Source organism: Neodiprion pinetum, chromosome 2, assembly GCF_021155775.2.
Source record: "Neodiprion pinetum isolate iyNeoPine1 chromosome 2, iyNeoPine1.2, whole genome shotgun sequence".
Lineage (NCBI taxonomy): Eukaryota > Metazoa > Arthropoda > Insecta > Hymenoptera > Diprionidae > Neodiprion > Neodiprion pinetum.
Window position 1 is genome coordinate 35,764,993 of NC_060233.1, and position 19,906 is coordinate 35,784,898.

The 19,906-nt window shown below is 39.3% G+C and overlaps 2 protein-coding genes across 3 annotated transcripts; one reads left to right on the plus strand and one right to left on the minus strand.

The window, feature by feature from the left end:
• The first annotated feature begins 848 nt into the window (after positions 1–848).
• On the plus strand, positions 849–18,979 carry ltl (larval translucida). The gene is made up of 8 exons (XM_046613762.2): positions 849–2,477; positions 5,582–5,750; positions 10,548–10,681; positions 10,931–11,192; positions 11,559–11,825; positions 11,912–12,157; positions 12,247–12,448; positions 13,082–18,979. The coding sequence occupies exons 1-8, from the start codon at positions 2,104–2,106 to the stop codon at positions 13,285–13,287; spliced, it is 1,860 nt and encodes a 619-aa protein (XP_046469718.1). The 5' UTR covers positions 849–2,103; the 3' UTR covers positions 13,288–18,979.
• Positions 17,113–19,853, minus strand: LOC124213012 (uncharacterized). Of its 2 annotated transcripts, none has more exons than XM_046613773.2 (4): positions 19,561–19,853; positions 19,258–19,479; positions 17,523–17,680; positions 17,113–17,382 (listed from the first exon to the last, which is right to left on the minus strand). In XM_046613773.2, exons 1-4 carry the CDS (start codon positions 19,709–19,711, stop codon positions 17,359–17,361), a joined length of 555 nt encoding a protein of 184 aa, XP_046469729.1. In that variant the 5' UTR covers positions 19,712–19,853; the 3' UTR covers positions 17,113–17,358. The 2 variants fall into 2 exon arrangements, with proteins under 2 accessions (XP_046469729.1, XP_046469728.1); XM_046613772.2 differs by having other exon boundaries at positions 17,471–17,680.
• Between the last annotated feature and the right edge of the window lie 53 nt (positions 19,854–19,906).

Consider the following 19,906-nt stretch of genomic DNA (forward strand, 5'->3'; position numbering starts at 1 on the left):
TTTTATCCACCGTTCGAATCGCGTGGAATAAATTCGTTTAATTTCCTCACCCGAGAGTTTATTTGCATCGTTTCGTTTTATGTCTTTCGCGATTATCGCTATTCCAATGACGGCAATACAGGCACGTTCAAATTTCGTTCATAGCGTAGAAAAAGAAGGTAATCTTTGCGCTCGACCTTTGACATTTTTCGTCATTTTTTCTGGTCGCGAATCCTCATCTCGTGCACGCGTTCAAAGCTGAAAGAAAAACAACCCCCGCTATTCGCTCGGAAACGCAAATAACTACGACGGAGTGTTTCTCTTTTTGCATCGCATATTTGGTTCGTCAGAGATTCCGGAGGAACATAAATCTGGCTCGAGAGTTTAATAATCTCGTAAGAATGTTGAACGGTGCAAACGCGCGGTGATATTTCTGAAAAGAGAGCGTACCGCATTTACCTTGTAGAAAAACTGACTCGCATTAAAGAATTTCCTATACGAGACTTGGAGATTGCGCGAAATTTGTTCCAAATTCCAGAATGAATTATCAGGCTTAGAACAAAAATCAAGATCAATCGAATTCAATGGAAAAACCGGAGTCACGAACGCCTCGATTATTTCAAATCCATCGATTTCCTCAAGTAATCACCGTAGCTTACATAGAGGGAGAGTTCTAAGAGATGCGGGAACAATGATTGATCACGTGATAGTTGCGATAACGACACGCCGAGGGAAGCGATGGGGTAGGGAAAGAGAGGAAAACGATGACGACATCGGTGGTGGTGGTGGTGGCCGAAGCGAGGAGGACTGATCGTCCCAGCGCTCTTGTCGAGAACTTAGGCCAGCCGACCTGAGCTGTATAAGTACGACTTTCAAAGAGCTTGGCGCGCTAATGCTACCACCGCCTCCAGAGAGTGAGCAGAACCAGGAGGAAAAGCAGCAGCAGCAGTAGCGTCAGCAGTGGCAGCAGAGTAGCAGCCGCGCGCGAGTTGCTTTGAAACCGCGTACGAAAGTAAGAGAAGCTTGTTGTTAGTCAGCCTCTGACAGCGGTTGTCGGAACATAGAAAACTCGGCCACGAACCCGTCGCGGAAAGTATAGTTTTCTTCTGGCATTCGTTTTCGTTCGTTCTCATTCGTATAAGCCCCGAGTCGACGGATCAATCGTTTCGAGTTTCCACCGAGAGTTTCACACACAGGCACGCGCCCTTCAGTTCCGTGTTTTACAACAGTGCATATATATATATATACACATGTATGTATATATACAGAAGCGTGTACTCCGAGTAGTGTCCGTGTGTCGGTTCATTTAACTACGTCGACGTCGACGGAAAACGCGAGATATTACAACGCGCGCGCGCGCGCGTTAACTAGGAGGTATTAGTGGTACACGAGCTCGTGCACCGACGGACTTTGTCCACCCTTGATCGATGGTTCGATGAAGCTGCAGTGTGTCTGACTGGACCGGAACCAAGGTTTTCCGAACAATATTCATCGTCCCGGTGTTGTCTCCGCTCCGATTCGTACCGAATCCATGTGACTTTGACTCCAACGCAAGTGCAGTTCTTCAAGCCTCCGGGTAACGGGGTGTTCGCGATACAAAGGGCAAGATCATTTCGTTACAAGTGTTAGACGGTTCGAAAGTAAGAAAATAACGAGGACGTCGAAGGTCGGCAGTGTTTTCCATCCGCGGACTACCAAGACCCGTCAATAAGAAACATTGCGCCGAGTCGTTGAGGACTTTGACGAGAGATTCCGCAGATTATCTCCGTTCGGCGGTGTCTCCTGGTGACTTCGTGCAGCGCAGAGTGGCGCCAATAAGACCGGCGCTAGTGTGTTCGGATGTCCGATTGTCAGGTCGAGTCGAGCGGGCGCTCGACTGTTAACCGTCGTCACTCGTCCCTTGGGTGTCAGGGTCAACGGGGCCGCGTCCTGACATTCGCCGTGATTGCGGTAGAAGAGGCCGCGCTGTAGATGTAAGAAGGTCGACGAACGACCGTTTTCGATTGCAGTGAAAGAAAGAGAAAACGCAAGAAGGAAACACGCGAAAAGAGAACAATTCTGAGGAGCGAAGGAAGTGAGGGAAGTAAAGTGATTGCATAACAAGGAGGATAGAAAGACGATCGGATGGTAATAGTGGTGATATTAATCATGTCGGGTCTTTTGTACACGCTTCTTGGTCTGGCGGCCAGTTCGACGTTGCACTGTGCGGTTCGCCGAGAGATCAGCCCGTGCACGTGTCGTCGACAGGAATTCGGGACCATGGCGGTGTTACATGGAAACGGAAATGGAAACCCAACGACAACGGAACTGATACATGTCGAATGCGAGCAGATGCAGTCGTTCAATCAAGTCGCCGAAGCGCTCCGCGGTAGATTCGTACCCGAGCAGCAAATCACCCTGAAAGTCACCTATTCGCATCTTCACGACATCTCAAGGCATGACTTTAAGGAGCTGCGGATGACAATTACCAACCTTCAACTCAACTACAACAATCTCGGGTACGACCTTATCTAGTGTCACCTCCTTTCGTCTGCTTCATCTCGAAACAATAGTATGATCGTTGAATCGTCGTGCAGAGTTATGTTGCTGAAACGATATCCTACACTTTCTTATATCCTAGTCGAGGGAAGTATTCGCTTGCTGAAATTACAAACCACTTTTGGAAAGCAGTTGTTTTAAAATCGCTTGAAACTGTTCGAAATCACTCTAAGTCATTGCAATCGGTTGTCATCCTATCTATGAGCAAATATCACGCCCCCGACCCTAGTCAAATGTTCATGGGATAGATTTTTCGTTCAATGTTACGTTTTCCAAGGTGTTTTTAATCGATTTAGTGAGAAATCATTATTCGAATCGGCAGAATAGTGGTTGAGATCATTCGGACGAATGGTGTGTAGCAGTTGATACTTAAATGCGTAATTAGCAAAGTCGTTTGTCTTACGTTCATTAAACATTTTCCTAACGCTGGCGTTCCGGCTTTTAGAGTAACCCGAACCGATCATTAACGCGAGTTTCAAATAGGATAAGATGAAATGAAACACGAGTTAAGCAATTCGATCGTTAAGCCACACAATTACAAAATATAGTTTTCTCAAGAATAAAAATTGTAATAGGAGCAATTTGAACCTGCATCTACATCAGCACCGGAAAAAAATTGGCCGTTGCATTGGTATAACATTTTTTGGAATAGATGATGCAATTTGGTTAACGTTTTTCATAAGTCAGCGCTTGAATCGTCCTTGAGAAAACTGAAATATCGCAACTCCGTTCATATAATGAATATTATTGGTTCGATGAATGTCGCTGTTTGATACGAATTCAAAAAAACTGCGCTGTCGGATATGCGATGTAGTATCTTTTTACTAGGGTTCACGGTTACGTTGATAAAGCTCGTCGAGTATTACCACATCTGTGCTTGCGAAAGAAAATAAGAAACTTGAAAAAAAAAAAAAACTCGGATGTGCGTAGATACGTACGCAGGTACGTACATACCTACGTACACAACACAGACATCGGTCCAATTGTACCTCGAAGGACTTGAAAAGACGCGCAAAAGATGCTCACGCAGTGATTCTTCGTTTGTCTTATACAATTTATTTGTCAATTATCTCGCCGTGCCGACAGGAATAACAAGCAGGAACGAAGTGGTCCCTGTAATTGGTTAATTAACAGCTGGGCAAAGAGTATATTTGCAACGTTTGCTTAATTGATTGGGTTAGGCAGGAGGTCGAAGGTCCTCGACGGCTACTCGAGTAATTGGTCGATTGAAATCAAAGTCTCGTCTCTAATCGCTGCGTTGCACTGTTCAAATTCCCGGCCATCAAATCAACGATCCGTAGGTAGTTAAAGAAACGCGTATAATAGTATCCGGAGTCAGTGGACTCGCTAATCCGCTTTTAATTACATCGCGAGACGCAGGAATTCCGTGACCATCCAATTCCGCGAAGAAACGACTCACGGAGCCGGATCTGTGCGATCGACGATGGAAAGGTGCGAGGTTCGAATATTGGGGGAAAACGCGTAAGAAGAAGAACCTTGTCAGGGCAGGCGGGGTCCAGGACCAGGAGGAACGGCGACGATTGGCTCGTCGCTCTTACACGCGTAACGTAATCTTAATCTTGTTGACCTTTTCGGGGGAGCGCGTAGTTATCACAATGCCCTACATTTATCATCCAGCGACGAGTAATTAAATCGTAAACCACAACAACTTGACATTAAGTGAATAAACGACGATAAGAGAATTTTATTCGGGCTGCAATTTTCAACGAAACTTGGCGCCACGTCAACATTCGATTTCCCCCCCATTTGGCTTTGGGGAAGGTTGCGACCAGACGGACGGGAAAAATTTCACAATTATGGAGACAGAGGCAGGGTGCGTGAAATATTTTCCAAACATTTTCCCGACGACTTTTTATCCCGGAGTCGGAAGAGCAAATCGCCCAGCGTGCAGTGATGTACGTAATTCACGCAAAGTAAATGCCGAGTAGACTTCTTTGACGAAAGCTTTCGGAAATCTCCTACGCAACGTGAAGGTTAGAGGGCACCGTTGGAAATTGTAGCGGTTAATTGTTCAATAAAACTTCTTTTCCCTGATTGCCCGCATTAAGATCTGCTCACTTTCTCAGAACTTTTTTTTACCAGCTCTTCATCTTTCGAAAGCGTAATTCATAATTTCGTCTTGGTTTCCCATTTCACACCAAGTTCAGCTTCGGTTCTTCGTTCAACCGCTTAAATATTGGTTCACTTCTAATTAATATTGTCAAATATTTTATCCGTGAGAAAATAAATAAATCAAAATTACCACATTCGAGGCTGTTTCAATTAAAATGATACGTTAATTTCAAAGGGATTAAACTTGCTGAACTAATTCATAAGTCTCTCAATTGCCTTACGGTGGTTGTATTTTATAGAAAATAGATGGCACACTTTCCGAAAACCGAGCGATTTTTTTTTTGTACCTTGAACATAAATAATTGTATAGAAATCCATAAGTTTCGCGTAGTACGGAAAAATTTATGTGCTTCGCAGTGGTTGCATACCATGGCATCAATTGTCGCATCAATAGACACTTCTGCGAACAACAGGCCAAAACCCTGAAAATCAGATGAATAATTTTTCTCGAAAGGATTGCCGAGAAACGACTTCAGTCTACGCAAAAAATTACGAAGTATTCCTGATAAATCGACCTTGTGTCGTAGGAACCACTTTTCCAGGTCCTTTCAAAACTCACAAGTTCAGAATGATTTGGCTGACTGCTTTGTGTAAATTATCACATGTTTGAATTGACTTTGATTTTGGCCACGATTATACAGGGAACATTAAATCCAGAGGAAATTCGACATTGTAACAGTCATTCAATTTTGGATGTAAATCAATGCTTGCACCAAAATTGCTTGTGTTGCAAACTAAGCAATGACCTCCTTTCTGTGCTTGTTAGCTTATTGTTAGTTTAGGTTTAGCAACAGTTCCGGTACATAACGTTGATCGCTTGAATGTTGATTTTTGTAACTATGTCAACCGTCTGTTTCGAGTAGGAACGAAAAATAAGACTGATACTGAGAATTGAAAAATATAGTTACACTCACGTCCTTCTTTTGTGCAGATTTTTGGACGGAGATGCCTTTGCCGGCCTTGGGAGAACGATGTATTTCAGTCTTGCCGACAACGAGGTTCCCGCAATTCCAAAGCACGTGTTGTTGCATTTGCCTTTGCTTCGGACCTTCGACATGGGAAGGAACAGAATCATGCGCGTAGAAGCGGACGACTTCAAGGTTTGCATTTACATTATTCATTCATACGTCGCTGCAGCAGCGTGACATATTCGATTCAACGAAAATGTGGTATCTGTATAGGTAATAGAAAATTAAATAGGAATAATTATGCTCACGAATGTGACATTTCACTGCCTTAGTAAAAAAAAAAAAAACAGCGAGACGCAAGAAATGATGATTTATAATTCGACCAGTGGAAAAGATACCACATATAATTTTCATCAAAAAAACATAATCGTCTCATCTTCGAAAAATGTCACTAAAACGTCACTTCCTTGTTTGTCCCATAATATCGTGTTTCCGGAGCGCTTCAATTTTTGCATGAGGTTGAAAAATTACTTCAGTCTGATTTTTCCTTCAATCTTTGTACTCCTCTACTGCACCTATGATACCTACGACGAAAACAATTTGTTCACACGTACGATTTTCGCCAGTACCATAAATACTGGCATGACCGCGTGTGCTCTCGTATTAATTAATGCTATGATCCCTGGCCGTGGTAAAGTTTGCGACATGGATACACGTCTAGGATACATGCGATGTACATATACAACGTACGAGATACGCACAAGCGATAGTAATTGATCGAATGACGTGAGAAAGAGCAGAGCAAAGCGGAGCGGAGTAAGCAGCGTGCCAGAGCCCACGTCGAATCGATTCTCGATTGACAGTTATTCAATACCGTGACGACTCATGACATGACCCGTAATTTGTGCGTATAAGCGTGAGTACAATCGGGAATTTTTCAAAGAAAACAACGAGGGGCTGAGCCCAATGAACAATCATCGCCACTGTTGCGGCAAAAAGTTCACGACTGCTGAGGTTTTAAGAATTTACATTCCTGCTTATTTGAAATAAATCGTTCACGTGAATAAGTCCCGTGTCTTACAACGTTCTGGTACAGCTCGCGAGAGTAATTGATTCGAAATTTGGAGTCGAAGGAGAATCAACTTCCTCCTTTTTTTTAGGAATTGGTCTGGGCTGCACATCGACGTTAACTGTCCGTACCCATGTGACTTGGACATGAGACACAGACCCAGAAAAAGACTTGAAAATAAGGATTTTAAATTGTTGGCGTCGCGTCTACGGGACATTTGTTCCTTCCTGGTTATTATCATACTCGAGTCTTGCTAAAATAACTCATAAATCAATGCCCCGTATTGCGAGACGTTCGTAAGCCTAATCCTGATAATACGTGTACACGTTACATTCCTAAACAGTCACTGGGGGGCAGTGATGAGTAAACAAAGCGCGTCGTGCTTTCAAGCCAATGCATTGTTTGTGCGAGCAAATGTCACTGATTAGGTGTTGATGACTGGAAACGCGCGCTCTTTATTATATATCTCTCAGTCCATCTTTTCTACGTAATCTTCGTTCCGTCACTTGGATTTTTTATAACTTTGGAGTTTTCTTCGCAAACTCCTGCAGCGTTTTATCAGATTCAATATGTCTCGGGATGAATGACCGGAGTACATAAAGCAGCAAAAAAAAAAAAAAAATAAAAAATTACCGGAAACCGTGCCATATCAAAAATTGGGTCATTGTTTGTCAATTCAACAAGTGGATTTCCTGTTACCCCACTCCAATTCTACCCCAAGGCGTGGCGCATGTAATAAATGTTCTTCAACCACAAATAATCTCGAGTTTCGACTTCGAATTTGTCCATAAGTGTATCTCACAATTTCACAAGTCATTTTTCGCTTGTTTTTCCTTTTCCACGGGTTTTTTATCGCCTTTTTTTGTATTCTGATAACATTTCAGGGACCGATGAAATTAAAGATCAGACCGGGGAGACTGAAGATCTTGAACTCATATATTATATAACGATGAAATACTAATATCTATGTTACGTGCTTGTTATTGATAATTAATTGATGTCATTAACTAAATTCATAATCCTTCAAAAAGAAGACATACCAGTTGTTGGAGTTTCAGAAAACTAATCAAAACCAAATTAGCTTGTAGATTGAGAATCAGGTGTGCAATAATATATAAATTCTGGGGTTATTTCTTAAATGACAGAACTCATATATTCAGGCAATCGCGACATAAACGATCTTTCGGGGGGAGACTCCTTTGGTGATTGTGAGAAGAAGTTGATACTTTGACACGAGTGACGTAACGTCACCGTAACGTGTGCGCCTCTATTTTTTTCTTTTTTTCTTCTCTCTTTTTTTCCTTTTTTTGCTAACATTTACGACGAGGATTTTGTTAGGAGATTGATAAGAGGAGACGTTAATTGCTTTGCGGATTTTCCGGTCTTGTATGGTTACGTATTATAGCCTAATCGTGTGTTATTTTATGTGTAAATCGCGTGTTTGTTTATACCGAGGCAGGTATTTATTTCCAGCTTCATCGGTTTTCATCCTACCGTAAATTTATACCAAGTTGTCGTTGTTTGTTCATTAGTTTTCCTTATGTTTTTATTTTCAGTCCGCTTATCGAACCCTGTTGCTCGTACGATATTATACACATAACTTAAAGTCCATTTACCGATTCACGCCATGATCTTCGGTGCTTCGCAACAACAATAAATCAACTATTAAAGTGAAGCTGAAACCAGCAGCCAGAGTTAACAGCTAAACGTGTTAAACTTTATAAAAATAGAAAAATGCAGTTGAGTCTTACCCTCATAATTCTATAAAAGCATTAGGGGTTCAAGGTATTTCACAAAATTTTGATTTTGGGACTTCACTACCTTATCCGAATGAACATTGCAACGTTTTGGTGTTAACTTCAGCCTCGTACTATTAAACATATATATTTTATTTGATCTACTGTTTGTTACGATTCATCACAGCGTGACTATCGTCAAAGAAACGAATCAACAACGCCATAATTTTACGCACACACGTCCAGACTTCAACCCTTGTTACACCATCCTTGGTGTCAGCGACAACGAACGAATGCAAAACCGTTGACATTTTCACCCGGCATTGAGTTCATGATGTTTTACATACCTACTTTATTCTGGAAGGAATAAGGGAAACTGTTTCACTTCACGACTAAACTATGGCAATGCGAACACTGTTTATTAATCGGAGCCTTATTTTTCTCTCGATTATATAATACGAAAACAGTTGAAAAGAAGCAATGTCAATTTTGTATAAGTCAACACCGAAGGGGCCTAAAGAAATCGAGTTATCAATTACGCAACGTCTTGAAATATCGGAATGCTTCGGCTTGACCTGGTTAAAAATCTTATTTCTGCAACGAATGCGACGTATGTTTGAAGAAACGAAAAATGACATAATTCCGAAGAATAAATTAAAGATTCTGAACGAAGGAGGAAGAATATTTTATTCGATTCAAACGATGTAGCTATATTAGAGACAAGTGAATAATATTGACTGTAAAAAATTTATGAAATTTACTATTCGATGTACCATTTGCGCAGATTTTTGGAGAACGAGTTTTTCTGAGCAGAGGCCGATCTTCATTTTTCCTTAGCATAACGTAACAAAATTTTGAGATAATTCTTCGTTTATTTTTACGTTCATTATACACTTATCAACAGAAATGTGCCTGCCACTTGATTGCCGTAATGATGACGCGTTTTGTAAGTTGATGATACAACATGGCCTGGATATATGTATATATTTACGAATAAATTCTATAACATTTAAACAAATCAAATTGCGCACTATTCTAATATTTAAAACGTTAAAGTATTCCGAAGACGGTCATCATCCATTAAGATAGATAATTCGCAGACATATACACGTATGTATATGTTTAAAATGTACGAAACTATCGTTACGTAACGTTAATTTGATATTAATTGGATACTAAAAACTATGTCACGTAATTCATTGATATATAATTACACAGGCAGGCATCGTGAGTAGAAGCTTCTGTGATATTAAATGAAATTTCTCGAAAACTATCAGCAGACCTGAATCGCGCTAAGAGGCAAGAACGGTATAATTCCACGGTCCTGGTGTCGCGTTTATAGTATCAATATTTTCGATTTGCATAATGGAAAAATGTATGTCAACATGAAAGAACGATTTAGATTAGAACGGACAAATTTTTACTCGCAAGAAATATTTAATACTTTAACGTTTGTTGCTGCAATAGCGTTTAATAAATTTAATTTTGTACGAACAATGCATTCCAGAAGTAATTTTCAAAGTTTTCGTCATCTTGAACATCCAACTTTTGCTTTGACGAAATCTCCGAATTAGAATAGGGATGAAAAATTTCGGCATATATTCCTAGAATTTTCTGAATTCTTTCATATTCTCTAAAATGAGCGGTCTCGGAACAAGAATATCTCAGACAGGAATGATTGAAAGAATTTTAATAAAATCAGGGCTTTGTTTTTCGACCACTATTTTCGCGGAAAAAAATTTGGGTCAAATCAGCAATGTGAATTGCCGATCTTGATCGATACTTCGTAGAATGCTCCATACTGCGACTGCCTTAGAACCGCAGCCGTCAGCAGATTCGTCGAAAATGTAATTGTACTTATTTGGTACACATTGTATATACCGTAGGTGTGGTGCATGCCCGAGCATACATCGCAGACGAAAAGGCGACAGCACGAGTAAATATTTTCGACCGACAATGAGAAATTTGATTACATACCGATCGTCCATGCTCATACACGATTATCGAGAATCTTTCTACGCATACCGAATAATCATGACTCGACTGCTGTATGTCTGCCCGAATGATGATATCACGCGACTGCGTTCGGGTGCATTATCAACATTCGTCAACCGATCATCTTTGCATTGTTCACGAATTTCTATTCGCACATCGTTGAAATACTGAATATAACTTGATTTTCAGTATAATCCTGACCTTCACCACCTCGTGCTTGTGGACAATCTTTTGACGGAACTCGATCCCGGTTCGTTGCCACCTCTCCTGAAGCATCTTCACCTGGGAAGAAATAACTTGGGTTCCCTCAATCGTACGCTGAGGTAAGACTTACGAGATTCCAAGTTTCGATTGCTTCACTATTTCTTCCCTACGACAGTTGATTTACTTAATCTGAGAGCTTCGATTAGTAATTTGACACGCTGACAAAATTCGTGTGGAATCATTATCAAAACGAGATACGATTATTGTGATTATAAGTGATGTTTCACGAACGCTTGATGTCAATGCGAAATAATTGGTGCGTTGTAAGAGTGTTTGCATGTTTGACGATAATTTGTTCATCCGTGCAGGGAATTGAATCAGCTCGAATGGCTGCTATTGAACGAAAATGTGCTAACGTCTTTGGACGGCGAACTGCCGACAGTGGGACGTAATCTGAAACTGTTGCATCTCGCCAACAACAAGTTGACCCATCTACCGCCCGAACTCCGATTCTTCCACCGTCTGGATCACCTTTTTCTAAATAATAATAAAATTCAAAGTCTCGATGGAAGGCTGCAAAATGCACGCCGCTTGGAAAAACTCGACATTTCCTGCAACGAAATACAAGAGGTGAGTTTTACAAATATCGAATTTCCAGCGTATTTGTTTCTTTATCTGTTTCACCACGATTTTCACACCAGAATACTGCGCAAATTCATTAGGTATATTGTTGCCAGTCGATAGCTCTTTTTGTGATCAACAACTGATGCCTGTTTATTCATGCTTGTTCATTTATCGCCCGTTACGGGAGCAATAGACTTCATTCGATCATGGGCAGCAGCATATAATCCAGAAGGCGACAAACAGCCGCCGCTGCTTATATTTCTATTGCAGTGTTGTTGCCGAGTCTCGTTTACTCCCGTTCAACTATCTGGGTTACATATTTTTTCATTTTTTTTTCCCCATTATTAACACGAAACAAAATTATGGTCGCAGCTTGCAGAAGACGAGTTCACGGAAGCCGAGAGTCTGGAAGAACTGCAATTGGGTTACAATTCTATCAAGTCCCTCGGACGTGGGATTGGGAACGAGAACGGTAACAGCGCCCTGCTTCCGCTTCGTTCCTTGAGGATCCTTAATTTGACTCACAACGAATTGCGCGAGTTCTCGTTCTCGGATTTACGCGGTTTGCGCAAGCTGTTCTTTGTCGATCTCTCCCACAACAGGATCACCTATCTGATGAAGGGTTGGACTCCGACCGAGGTTAGTATATCGGTACGGTTTAATCCGCGAATGCTCGGCCACCGTTTTCGTTTGTCGAAAACAATAATTTAATATCGCTGACGCAGAACCTGGTCGAAATGGAGGGCGAAGAGATTGCCGGGTCGAGTGTGTTCGAATTTCGACTACAGCACAACAAGCTGAACACCCTCGAGGGCTCGTTGTTCATGGGAATGCGCTCACTGCAGAGATTAAATCTGAGCCATAACGCCTTGGGACCGAGCCTCGGACCTCGCGATCTTAAGGGTCTGAACGCTCTTCGCGTCTTGGACATATCTCACAACGCGCTGACGACCCTCGAAGACACAAGCGAGGTACAAATTGACTCTGCGAAATGTTTATCGAAAGACTTGTCGTTCCGACTCCATTTTAACGCGAAAAATCTCCCTCGATATCGTTGCAGAATTGGCTTCCGTCCCTGGAGGAGCTGAACGCGTCTCACAACCGTTTGGTCGTACTTTCGGAGCACGATTTCCGCGGGCTTCCGGTTCTCTGCTGGGCCGATTTGAGCGCTAATTGGATACGATCAATCGCCGCAGAGCTCGTTTCAAACACGAGATGTACGGTACACGGCGTACCTGACGTACTTCGCATATATCTTCAAGGTGAGATAAACGCGGCGTTAGTTCGCAGTATTTTCCATCATATTTTCAAACTTTCGTTCTTCTACAGTGCTAACGGTGTATTGATTGAGCGGCATAACGCACTTATACGCCGGCAACCAGAAACAGTACAGTGAATATTATCATACGTAGGCCTGTATAGTCAAGTGAAAGACTGCGGTTAATCTGACGATTTAGGCGCCAGAAATTAATCAACGCGTCGTAAAATGTTGAGGAATTTAATGATGTGTTGATACATCAATAACGGCGTATCGCCTTCTGCCTCATTGTATTGCGTACAGCCTTACCCACACTAGAAACATTTACGACAAGTCGAGATAACCCTGCCTGATGCAAAGTTATCGATTCAAGATTTTACGACGTTTACGTTATTTATTACGATATCACGCAATATTACTATTACTATTATTATTGTTGTTGTGGTTGTTGTTGTTGTCGTTTCTTTTTCTTTCACAGTGTTTACTATCATCTAGAACACATAAGTAATACACGTTCGCGAAACTGGCCAGATAGACTGATGAATAACGAACGAATTCAACGGACAATCGACAGAATTACTAACGTGCGCTCAATCGATTATCACTGCTTACGTTATAAATATTTAACTAATTGCAGATAACCCGGTGCTGTGCGACCCCGGCATAGCAAACATCACCATTGCTTTTGAGGTGAATCACGCCAAGCCTTACGGGGTGGCAAACGATTGTCCGACAACCCCGGCAACGCCAAGTGCGCCAACATCCCCCTTACCTCCACTTCCGCCGACTTTGTTTCTGACCGCCGCTGGCGGTAATGTATCCTTTGCCGCGACGCTTGAGTAATTAGTTGATATATTATGCAAATTCATATTACGAAGACCTACGTACTACCTAGTCGAGACCTCACAGTAATGGCCGATGGAGGGCCAATTCCGATATAATCACCGCCACACTTCCCGTAGCCTTTAAAAAAGAAGAGGAAATGAACGTTTGAAAAAAAAAACAAAAAAAAAAAAAAAACATAATAATAAATGACCACGAATCGCCTATGTAAGGTTTTGATACATATAACGCATATTTATGTCTCGCGTTTACGACTAATCATCTGCAACCGATGATAAATTTTAATCGATTTTTCTGTAAATTTATCGCATGTGTTGTATAGGCGGTATGTCTGTCCGCAACAAGTTGGCAAGGGACTCGACTACGCGCGAGATGCTGCGCTGTATTGTTCGAATAACGATAAATTCGAAATCGGAAAAAAATAAAAAAATAAAAAAACAAAAAACAAGAAAAAGAAATACGACTAACATGACTACCGCGTTGGATCAACAGTACGATATAAATGTTTCAAGCAGGAGTTGCACATTTGGTAGTTAATTAAGAACGCGATGAATAATATTAAGGGTACATACGTATGCATATGCGATAAGATTCGTTATGAGCTATTCAGATTTCTCGAATGCAGAATCACGAGAAAAGAGTTGTAATTATGTAATTCTGTCAATCTATACCCAGGACTCGATACGCTGAGACCATCGGAATAATGTAACTGCCTGCCACTAACGAACAGCACAAAGACGAAAGGTCTTGTATGCAATAAATTAAGTTCCATGATCCGAATAGTCGCGTCGACCAATCCTAAGCGTACCTTCATACTCTTTCAACATTGCCGTCGAATTTCATTGCTACACTGCACTTGTTCCATCCCAAAAAGATTACATTTCATCAATCCGCGGAATGTTTCATTCGGAGAAACAGTGAGATCAGGACACCGTCAAACTCCGGTGGAAAAAATACCTGCTTCATTGCTTATACTTTTTGATTAGTCATATTCTTTGATGATGACTCGATCGAGTGGCGCGTAAAATAATTTCCTTCGAATTCTGCGAATCGCGCTATAGGTATTATATTAATTTACACGATATTCAACGTAAATCGTGACGTGCTGTACGAAAGTTTATCCGTGCGTACGAAACGCCAAGTAAATTCCGCCTCCGGTAATAGTGTTGAACTTACAATCTACCTCTGTCCATCTCACTGCTTCACGTTAGTTTACATCGATTATTAGATCGTGCAACAAGCTCAGCGTTTTGTGTTAAATTCAACGATTACTTAACTTGTATTTTAGCAGTATTTTTAATATATTAATGATACGATTTGTTATTAGAGTTGGATATGAATAATGCATCAATACTTCACCCGATATCGCGATTCGAATAAGTTTTTCAGGCAATAAACCTGCAGGGGATATTTGAATTGTTGCAGAAACAATTTTTGTAAATTAAAAATTTCTCGTTCTCTATTCATCCCCTTTTATTCCAATTGTTAGTTCGTCGAGGCAAGGAAACAATTGTTGATAACAGGCTTGTTAATCTACGGTTGTAAAACGTAAGAAATTTGAATATTAAAGTTGGATGTATATTTTTTTCAAATATTCGATATATATTTTTTGAATGGAAGTTTACTCGAAACCTTCATATATACGTAGTAATACCTGCGTGATACATTATCAATGGCATTGTGACTGTCGATATTACAGGGCTTTGAGTTATTTAACGTAAAGTAATCTTCGGATAAAGAGAAAGAGAAAAAAATACCATTTCAAATAAGGATTGCTGCACCTTTGTGTTGCCAAACGTAGCATAAATTTTATGACTCACAAACCCAATAATACCAACGAGGTAACACATGACAAACTATTTGACTGTTGCCTCGTTATTTCTCTCAATTCACGTATAAATTAAAAATCAGGATAAGCGCAAATTCCACCAAGCAAGCCGTAAAACGTCGACTATAACGATACTCAAGCTCAGGAATTAACGGACGAAAAATTTGTAAGAGGAATAATGACCTAGAATAGGGGATCTGAGATACCGAGGTGGAAAAATATACATAAGGAATAGAACTGGAAGAAAAAAACAAATCGCACATATTGCAATGTTATCCACATTAAGTATGGAGAGACTAGATTTAACTGTTGTTTAGATAAATACTTTTATAGCCACTGTAAATAGTTCTTCCTCTAACACAACCGAATACTTGGATGCAGAGATTGAATGCACTGACGTGCGTTCAAACTAACTATCTTCTAATATATATACACATGATATATATATATATATATATATGTATGTGTATATATATATAAATATAAACACACATTATACATACACTATCATCGTCAAAGTGCATAATCCAGTCAATTTGCAGAGACAAAGTGAATCAGAACAACGTAGTAGTAGGTGCTCAATGAATCGTAATTAAAAAAAAAAAAAAAAACCAAGCTACAGAATTTATTTGGAAATTACACAAGTGTTTTCCCGGAGGTTTTTATTCCTACGGATGCTACGTTCTAGTATTATCTAGATACACTAACCCCAATAATGTTTAGAGAAAAACTTATTTGTATAGTATAAATTATTTCATACATTAAGTATAATTTGTATTATTTTTGTTAAAATGACTGGATTTGGCGCTTCTTAATATCAAATTGTAGAATAGAAGTAAGACAGAAATTAAAATTGAAAGAAAAAAAAATATTTATCTAACTTGTAAAAGTTTAATTTTAGTACCGAAGAGCAAACGGCTGGTATTCTGCAGCCTGGCAATCGATTAATTCCCACCAATAGAAATTCTATCTTTAATTAAATTACCGATAGTCAAATAGATACGCCCTTGAGGTCAATGAAATAAATAAAATTATTTGATACATGATTATATTCGATACATTGATTGATAGTGGGCGATCAATTGACCTCCTAACTCGAGCCAACGACGGCAAAATGTTAATGGCGTGCGTTATGAATACGTAATCGGCTCGTAACGTAGTATTCAAGTTCTGCATTTCAGTTCAAAACGTCGTTGGAATATAGTCGTATAAGGAGACTAATCTAAATTTCATTATCTGGTTTAATGTATTTTATTAAATCAAATAATTCTAAAACATTGTTTAATATGGAATGTAGAATTCAGCCGTTAGTGCCGACTGCTAGCTTAATTAGCTAGGACGCAACGTCAAACTAACTTTACTTCAAGTATTTTAAGCAATTGAATAGGATACTATATATACTACATAGGTGCCATATATATAAAATAAAGCAGAGACTTGTATGTAATTTAGTATCTAGGTAATTTTTATTTATCCATGCTGTGATTTACAGTTGTCATCAATTATAATCAGAGGGTAACGATCATTTGTTAAAAAACTCGCATCAAATGAATTACATGAAATGAGACAAAGAATAATATAATACTAATTACAGACGTGAAAGTGACCGTCAACGTACGTCACTAATACGAGTCATGTGGTTCTCAATCTATGAAGGAAAACGCAAGGAAAAAACAGTTGACTGAGAATTCAAAGTTTAGCATGTGGGTGTAAGACCTGCTAAAAATTTGATGGAAATTGTTGAGGTAAACCATACCTTGAAATACTGCGCGTTTTAAAACAACAACTACATTTAGTTGAAACATTTCATCTACACGATTCATACACGCTAAGGGTTGAGGTAATGAAAATGTATTTTGATTGGACCGTTTTAAGGTTAATATAAATTTAAACGTTATTCTGTATATGTGATGAGACAATTATTAGATATTTCAATTTTTAATAATAAAGGCTTTACTCTTTTAATTCTTTATCACTTTCACTTTTTTTCATACACAAATCTCGAGGTACGACACACAAATTTCATTTTCAATGAAATTTTCAAAATGACCTGCCACCGATTGCAATATTGGGCAAACAACTGTCTCATTTTAGCTTCCGTCTTCGTTCAACCAAGTTTATTCAATTCTTGTGTAGCTCTTTGAAGATTTCTCGCAAAAGGCATAAAAATGCCGTAATATCGGAAATTTCTTGCTGCTTTTCGAAGTTTACAACACATTTTAATTGCTCTTGATGTTCTAGGCTTAAAGATGGATGAATAAGTTCCACTGGAATAAAAAGCAAATCTTACTAAATTCCTGACGAGTTTATTCTATTGATGATCTGTAGGTAAAAAGACTGAATCAAAATACTGACCTCGCCATAGATCAGCTGTTCTAATCAAGTCCACATAATATTGGGGGCTTACATGTTTGAGGAGTTCGAAGAAAATTATTCGTATCCGATCACAGACATCCGAGGATTCACTTATTTCAATACGAAACTGGAGACCTAATTTATAAGCCGAACAAGCTCTCCTTATTGTATCCCATTTCATTTGTCTCTTTATTTTTTTTTCCTCTGCATCTGAAATTTTGAATTTCAATTGAAATATTATTACCGCTCAACCATCTGTGAGCCTTATCCTGTCACTGTACGATAAAATGAGAAAAATGATGCTGGATCGTGATGAAAAAGAATGCGACATGTGTTACACAGAATGCCAGTAATGATAGCAGGGATGTAACATAATCGTTCAATGGACTCTGTTTTGTTTTGACTTATAATAGCATAACATATGATTCTACCATTTGTTTTTGAGGAGTGCTAATTTGGTGATGCAAAGTCATAGTTCACCTTACAACCGATTTTATTAATTTGGAGAGACACATTTATTTGTAATAAGAGTTTCTTCATATTCTGTTCCACACTGTTACAATTTCTGATTCATATCATTCATATCAATAATTACGTGAAGGTTCATGTAGTGCCATAAAAATGAAACTGACAACCGTTTGCCTTCATTACACAGATAACGCTTGATTCTCATGGTACTCATATCAAATCCTAGTATAAACAAGACAGATCTAGCAACTCAGTTAACAGCTCGGATGTTAATTTTACGCTTCGGTTGAGTGAAAATTTAAGGAATACCAACAAATTAGATTCAAAAATTGACAATTGAGAAGTTTTTGCTACTTTTTGAGGTGAAGTTCATGGATACATAGAAAAGATTATGGTGAAAAGCGATCTATGTAACAAATTATAGCTGAGAAAGATCTGTGGATGAAAGTGCTGCCCTTGATCTTATTACCAAACCGCATGTACGAAATTGGAATTTAACAAATTAGGAGTTCATAACGATGTCAATCAAACCATTAATGTTTTCAGTAGAGTTTTTATTCTGAGGGAATGCTATAGTTAGTCTTTACCGACTGAGAAAATGTCATTTATTTAGACTCCTCAGAGCCTATACATTACAGATGTGAAAATGGTGCAGGTGTTGCAATTATTCATATATTGCCAAACAAAAATATCAAAAACCACTCATGTCTCATGCGAGAATAATTCTAGAAAATATAATCCCGCAGAAGGTGGTAGTTACATCACAGAAATAAATTTTCTGGGTTTACTTTAGAGTGAAACAATAATATTTTTGGATTATTGTGTTCGACATTATATTGTTACAAAGGGTGAAATCACCCGTTTTGCCCCCTTTTTAATGATCTAGTAGTCATCATAGATAAAAGACGTTTATAAACCTCTTATGTCTTTCAAAAGAATGAGGTTGCTGCGTCAACCAACGTTATTGTAAAAAACAGTCTTGTTTCAGACTTAAAACCAGAAACACGTACCCTGCAATTAAAGCTTTTTCTCAAAATTTTATTTACGCCTTTGATTTTGGCTTGATAATCAAACTCACGAATCCATATTTATTTCCGTAACGTCCAAGAACATTACAATATATAGAACTGCTATGTGGCTTTTCCGAGTAGACGATGCATAGGTTTGGTAAAACCCAAAGTAAATGACGTTAGATGCAGTCACTAAAAAAGACCGACTACAATGTCCTTTTGAAGATTGAAAAACAGAAATGAAGTAATCAGAATTGGTTCAATTAAACTGCTGGTCTCCCAGTACAGCTGAAAATGTAAGTATCTTACCTTTTTCCAGATCGACAAATTGGAGAGAATAGTTTTCTTCTTGAGATCTCCCCTCCACTATTTCTTGTTTGACTTTCTCTTGCTTTTGGAGAATGTTGCTTATCTGTTTTTCCACGACTTTCTGTCGCAGGGCAATATTTGCTAATTCATTTTGAATTTCTTGAATTTGATTCGAGACGTCGGCGACGATGGCTGCATTTTTGGTGACCTTTTCTTGATATTCTGTGTATTGAAGATGAAAGATCTTTAATTAACACGAGACACGGCCTTAGATACTGGAATCGAAATGAATTTAGAACTTACCATTTTTTTCAGCACGTTGTTTTGCGATGGAACTCGAGACTGAGTTCAAGAATGCTTCGCAAGCGGCGATTACGCGTTGTTGGTGTGAAAAAACATCGTTCGTTCTGCTCAGTAGAATACTTTCAATGTCATAATTTAACAACTCTTCCATTAAATCACGATTATTTACTCACAAATACGGCTAAAAACTCGCGTAGCGTCCTCACGCAAATTATAAACCGTTGCCATTCAAAATTTGTATGGCTACCAACACGACGGATAAAACCGATAAAACGGTACAAATAGAATCTAAGCTTTGGAGTGTGGCCACCAGAGAAGAAGCGCGCGATTTTCAAACAGGTCTGTA